The 6,898-nt window shown below is 40.4% G+C and overlaps 1 protein-coding gene across 1 annotated transcript; it reads right to left on the reverse strand.

The window, feature by feature from the left end:
* Window positions 1-3,470: 3,470 nt before the first annotated feature.
* sod1 (superoxide dismutase 1, soluble) lies at window positions 3,471-5,997 on the reverse strand. Its single transcript, XM_079565811.1, has 5 exons — window positions 5,860-5,997; window positions 4,765-4,861; window positions 4,238-4,307; window positions 3,916-4,033; window positions 3,471-3,811 (listed from the first exon to the last, which is right to left on the reverse strand). Exons 1-5 carry the CDS (start codon window positions 5,932-5,934, stop codon window positions 3,704-3,706), a joined length of 468 nt encoding a protein of 155 aa, XP_079421937.1. The 5' UTR covers window positions 5,935-5,997; the 3' UTR covers window positions 3,471-3,703.
* Window positions 5,998-6,898: the final 901 nt, after the last annotated feature.

Genomic DNA, 6,898 nt, shown 5'->3' on the forward strand with positions numbered 1-6,898 from the left:
CTTATGTAATACTGTGGACTTCACTACTGGGTCGTCAGTGTGTCCAGTGTGAGCAATGCAGTGATAATCCATCCAGTGTTTACCCTGTGAAACTAGTAAAGTAATGGAGCTGAATTAATGAGGACAAGATCACAAATTGCCTTAAAGTTATGTACATTTACAATTTAGTAGTCTTTACTACTAAAAAAAGGAAACACTTCTTTGTACCATGTAAATCTATAAGCTATTGAATAATTACAAATAATAAGGCATTGGTTTTATATTGCACTTTTCTGGACACTCAAAGACGCTTTACGTTGCATTATTCATTCACTCATTGGTAACCTACTAATGTAGCCACAGCTGCCCTGGGTAGACAGACAGAAGCAAGGCTGCCAATCTATGCCATCGGCCCCTCAGACCAACAACCACTCACTCACACATTGCATTCACTCAGGCTTCCTGGTGTTTCTCAAACGGTCTCCCATCCAAGTACCAACCGGGCCCTTCCCTGCTTAGCTTCCGAGATCTGACGGGATCAGGCAGAGCAAAGCTGGTATGGCCTGAATGCAGTAAATTATTACATCTCTACCCGATCAAGTCCTATAGTGATAGTGCTGTACCACCACAGAGACCTGTCCTAAGTAAAACTTGCACCTGTGTCTCCTACATGCAGATTAAACCAATCCAGTCTGTGTAATGCACCTTTCATTTTAATATAAAAAGGCCATTCATGGTTTTGTGTGAATTCATTTATACAATACAACAAAACCATGGTATACCAGGTAGGCGTACCGTGTTTGGTAATTATGTTATTGTATACAAAATCAGATCGAGGTATTATTAAACTCAACTGGTAGCCGCCATATGTACCAGTGTTAGACTAGTTTAGCCTTGAAGGCACCCATTGCCATATCATTTTCAGCTTATGTCCATTTACATCTATTAAATTCAGTTTTAAGCCCAATATTTTTTGACAGATCTTGTTTAATCCTTTTTGCAATATATAATAATAGATGATATACTTTCCACCTCCAAGACATCCTCATTCACTTTCCATTATTCATTAAGTTCACTCAGGGACTATTTATACCCTTCTTCTGCTGCATGCTTGTTTTCATCAATACAGCTGTTTACTTTTCTTTATGCACATACAGTACTTCATTGGTCTTGACAATGTAAAAACTACCCATGAGAATCACTACATGCATACACTTTAAAACGGGTGCATGAGCATTTGGAAAGTAAGCGAAAATTAAAGACATGCTTGCTGATTGACTTTCACATCTGGCTATATGAATATTCTTGAAAGCTTATGTATGAACTGAAACGACAAACCTTGCATGCTCCTCCCATGAGGCTTCTTCAAAGCGGTATTTGACGTCACTTTGATTTTTCACGCGCAGCTTTGGAGCATCTGCCACTTCTGCTGAGAATAGGAAAATGCTTTTAGTGCGTGTTATTTCAGTCAGCCATGCAGAGGCTGCACTATAGGCTGGATCCTGGAGGAAACGCACGGGGTGTCAAAGTATCTGTTGAAGCCGCAGCTGTTCGCTTTAATAAGATGCATCGTATGGGCCTATGACTTTATAGTTATAGTCTCGCCATAGTCAGCAAAATAAATATTGAGTAAAAGGTCTAAATAGGCGGTATGGAGGTGCAGCGGTAAGCTCTCGTGCTTCACAGCTAGAAGGTCTCAGGTTCGATCCCCGGCCAAACAAAGCCGTTCTGTGTGGAGTTTGGATGTTCTCCCAGTGTCGGCGTAGGTTTCCTCTAGTTCTTCCATTCAAAATTGTACAATATGCGAGGATGACTAAGACTTTGTTTGCCTGTCTGAGGGGTTGATGGTGGTTGGAGGGGGCCGATGGCACAGATTGGCTGCCTCACTGCAGAATGAACAGTGATAGTGTGGCACTTTGAAAAACTTGGTACCACTTCAGCCAAACTTGTTACCAAACAAAGGCACATACATTTACCCCAGGGTACCCCTATTTATTTGACAGGGATTTGCAATTGAACATAGTACAAAACAAGTGTGTAGCTGATGTTATGCAAAAAGAGTTTATAACTAGTGTTGGTTGGGCCTTTAGTTTAGTTTAGTTTATGTGTTTATTTGAGTAGTTGAAATTCTGCTCAAAAGGAGTGGGCCGAAGCAAAGCACTACATTAAAATTGTCCATGTCATGCTTAAAACTTACACACACACCGTATAAATCAATGACACAAACCAACTCAATTCTATTTGCAAATATGTACATTTCTGACTCGAAAGGTAAATGGTAAATTAAATGGACTCAACTTATATAGCGCTTTTCTACCTTCATGAGCCCCAAGCGCTTCACACAAGTAACCACTCACCCATTTACCACACACTAATGTACGCACACACTGGAGGCGAGACGGGGGAAATTGGGTCTTGCCCAAGGACACAACGGGAGACTGCGCCACTGTCGACCCACAAGTGCACATTTTAAACTTACGTGGGTTCCCCAACTTTGCACTTTCATGCGTAAAGGCGGACTGACCAAATTAATTGATTTTGCTTAAACCCATCAAGACATATTGGCAAGAACCCTGGTCCCTGATATAAACAGAGCACCCCCGAAAATAAGCCTAGACACTCTGTCCCTGAAGGATTTTTAGATACTCCCAGTGGTTTAATGGGGCATTGCAATCCCAATTTTGGAGCACTAGCCTGTGCGACCAGAATGATACTCTGTATTTTCTCTTGCAGAGGGACCGCTCGCTGGTACAGCAGTGGGTCTTGTTTCCAGGCAAGTGAAGCTCACCTTCCTAACCCAATATTTATGCCTATTAAATTAATTCACAAATATTTAGTTGGGTGGGTGCAAAAGAATTAACCCCAGATAGAAAATGTTGCCATTTCCCAGCGGTTAACGTGACCTGAACATTGTATTTGTGTCTTACCTCTGTACAGACAGAAGACTGTGGTGAAATATCTTTACAGCTTCGGCAAACTTAACAGGCCAGCTGACATTATCCAGCATCCATTAAAAAAAGAACAATATGCATTAGCTCTTCAGAACACGTGCTTTGTGTTTGTTTTCAGCGGGACCATGGGTAAGCGGTGCTAACTTTCTTTTATTAAACATTGCCATCTAGTGGTGGACACCATTTAACACAACTGCGATTCCCTTTGCTTGCATTCAGGGCTCATCATTTCCAGCTAACTAGCATAACATACACCTGTCAAAAAACGTGTATGATAGATGGTTTAAAAAAAAAAAAAAAAAAAGGAAAATGCAGTATACAAATAAAGTCATAATATAATAATCAGTCTGTCAGTGGCCATACATGTGGCAAAAATATAGAGTGGATGTTTTGCTTCAAAACTTGCAACACAGTGTTTCTCCTGTACATTTACTATCAGCATAGGAACTATAGTATCAAAATTACTTTACTGACTATAATATTGCATCATAATATTGGTCATTAGGAACCCAGGTAAAGGAGAATAAAGACACATTTTGATAGTACTGAAAGCATTGATTTATTAAACGCAGATTGAACAACATGTTTCATTTGTAAGCATCTGTGGAGCCTTAATGACACAAACACAACTATTTTAACAAACATTTCAACATATTGGGGTGTGGCTCATCTGACTATGTAATAACAGTCACGAACTACACACTTTTGTTAAGTAGCAACGTTGGTCAAAATATCAAGGGATACAAGTGCTGGCTGTTTAAACAAAGGATTGTTCACTGGGTAATGCCAATAACTCCACAGGCCAGGCGTCCACCAGCGTTGCCAGTTTTTAGACTTTCTTCATTGCCTCCTTTTCCAAGATCATCGGTTCCCGCGTGTATCTATGTACAAGAAATAATGTGTGGCGTTTATGAAGTTCTAAGCAAAAGCAATGATCAAATAATTGTTAAAAAGCGTGTTTTAATGCTGATCACAACACTCTTACCACCATAGTTCTGCCAATGATGGAGTCTGCTCCGCTGAGAGAGATGACCTTATCAGTAATGTTGATCTTAGCAACATTATCATTGCCTGCGGTCACGTTTCCAAGGTCCCCAACATGTCTATTTCATCAAAATAAGACAACTTTACAGAAACCATAACCGTGACAAACCAACAGTCTATATATTTGTTTTGTTATTGCCGTTAAGTTAGCTTTGCTTTCTTGATTGTATAGATCTGACACCTTTATCTTCGCCTTCCATAGATTTCACTCTATTTTGAGGCTAGTAAAAAAAATGAAAAATAAAAAAAAAGCATTTTATTACCTTTCCGCATCTGTGGGACCAGCATGATTCTTGCCATGTGGGTTAAAGTGAGGACCGGCACTGATGCAACCTGTAAAAAAAAGAATTCATGTTTGATGTGGTTACAGGTACTACTCAATCTCACCGCTGTTGGCTGTTCCTCTCGCAAATGTGGAAGTGTTTATTTATTCATTTTTATTCATTTATTTAATGGAGTAATAAATATTCATAACTAACATGGAATAATTTGGTCTTTAGAAACAGGATGGTGTTCAAATAAATGAGAACGGAGAACTATTAACTGCTGTATTGATAAATTGGTTGTCAAACCAGAACTAAACCAATTTAGTTCTATATCAAATACAAATATACATATAATAATATAGTATATAATAATATAGTACATAATAATAATATTATAGTAATTATTAATTCATCTAAATACTCAATGACATGTAAACGTCAGATGGCTTCAGCAGATAGCAGAAACAGCCATAGGCAATTATTTCACTAAGATATAAGTGGTGTTCAACTATCTCACCACTCACCATTTGTGTTGTCTCCAAAAGCATGGACATGGAAACCATGCTCCCCTGGAGTAAGGCCTTTGATTTCTCCAGTAATCTGGACAGGAGATGAAGCACTCTGCCAGAAAAACAAAAAACAAAATACATTTAGCAGCAGCAGCAGCAGCAGCCGGCAGGACTCAAAGGAGCTTTCAGAACCATGTGTTGGAGAAAAAAAGGCTGTGTTGGGAAGTTACCAGTAAAATTAACTAAATTGTCTCAAAACTACTTTACACTGTACTTGTTGGAACCCATTTTCAATGGTCGAAGACTTGAATTTGTCATTGTCATTTCTAAACCTCTCCTATTCTTAGGCAGACTATGCTATAATATAATCACGCTATCATAGAGAAATTAAGAGTTTTACATTACTGTTATGACCATTAAGAAAGGCGTGAAGAGTCACAAATGAATGAGCAGCTACTCCACATTATAGAAAAACAAACCTTGAACGTGGGCCGTGACCTGTGGCTATGACTCAGCATTTTTGTATACAATGACAAGCCATATTACACAGCTTGACTGATTTAGGTTCACCGAACTTGAAAGCAATGTAAAATAAGAACCATAGTACACAGACATCTTAAGTCCAGTTTATATTGTTTGCAAAAGGTGAAATACACAGCACGCCTCACAATGAAATGACGCAACAGGCGTTTCTAGTCACTGATGATTAACGCATGGACAATCACAGGCCGCGATGGTCCAAAGTGCGTGGTCTGAATATAGCAGGCAACATTTGCAAATGCTATGAATGGGTCCATGCTTTTCAATGCTGAATGACAGCAAAGTCGACAGTAGTAGAAACGCCGATGACGCTTCCTGATTTAGTTACATGATAGCATGACAATCTCACTGCATGGTAAACTCATCTCGAAGACCAGCATAGCATGACTTAGCACACAGTTAAAAGCCCGACAATAAATATGCAATACAAAGGTAAACTTTCATTCTGCGTTTTTTCTCAATGGAGGCGTTAGCTAACCTAGCTTGCACGCTCCACTCCGGTCAGTCACATCAACGTCTCGTAAAGTTGCAAACGAAGCTAGAAACCTCTTGTGCTAAGATTCGACTCACCTCCTCCTGCGTAAAATGAACTGTCCCAATTGTCTCTCCGTCTCCTTTCAGCACGCAAACAGCCTTCAGCACCATCTTTGCAGCTCAAATTTACTCAAGACGTCAAGCCTGCTACTAGTGCTCGATGAGACTAACTTATCTAACCGCTTAGAGGCGGAACTCATGCGCCATTGGCCAATCAGGGCAAGGGCTTGGTAATACGGCTATGTTTGATTGGATAATATACTGTGCCTATCACTGTGCAGCAAGAGGGGTTCGCGTTGCTGATACACCCACTCTTCATTTACAAAATCCATTACTTTAATGCATTTACGCTGCAGTAAACAAGCAAATTAATATGTCACTATTCAGCTTTAGAGTGCTGAGGCTGTTAATATGACTTCAGGCTCAAGGAGCTTTGAAAGGTTTTTTCACAACAAACCTGTACAGAAAAGGGTCTGTCAAGTCGTCATGTTCACCGAGTTTGTTTATGAATGGACGTTTTGCTCAGTATAGGGAAAATATATACACTGCTCACAAAAACTTAGGGCACACTCAAAAAACACAATGTAACTCCAAGTCAGTCAAATTTCTGGGATATCAGACTGTCCAGTTAGGAAGCCACGCTTATTGTGAATCAGTTTCACTTGGTGTTGTGGAAATTAAACAGACACAGATGGAAATGAGAGGCAATTAGCAAGATCACTCCAAAAGAGGAATGGTTTTGCAGGTGGTGACCACAGACCGTTTCCCTGTCTTCATCCTTTGGACTGTATTTTTGGAACACTTTTGCATTTGTCCAGTGTTCTCACCACTAGAGGTATCATGAGGAGCATCTACAGCCCACAGAAGCTGCTCAGGGAGTGATGCTCATCCAAAATGGCACGTCCATTCGTGCTGTAGCAAGAAGGTTTGCTGTGTCTCCCAGCGCAGTGTCCAGAGCATGGAGGAGATACCAGGAGACAGGCCAGTACACCAGGAGACCTGAGGGGGGCCGACCGAGGTCAACAACCCAGCAGCAGGACCGCTATCTGCTCATTTGTGCACGGAGAAACAGGAG

Source organism: Gobius niger, assembly GCF_951799975.1.
Source record: "Gobius niger genome assembly, chromosome: 11".
Lineage (NCBI taxonomy): Eukaryota > Metazoa > Chordata > Actinopteri > Gobiiformes > Gobiidae > Gobius > Gobius niger.

Bases quoted from the DNA above. Each gene is read 5' to 3' on its own strand.
- sod1 (XM_079565811.1), bottom strand. From the start codon at position 5,934: ATGGTGCTGAAGGCTGTTTGCGTGCTGAAAGGAGACGGAGAGACAATT. The intron at 4,308-4,764 runs GTGAGTGGTGAG...TTTTTTTTACAG, and splicing joins TTTTGGAGACAACACAAATG to GTTGCATCAGTGCCGGTCCT. The intron at 4,034-4,237 runs GTAATAAAATGC...TTGATGAAATAG, and splicing joins GGTCCCACAGATGCGGAAAG to ACATGTTGGGGACCTTGGAA.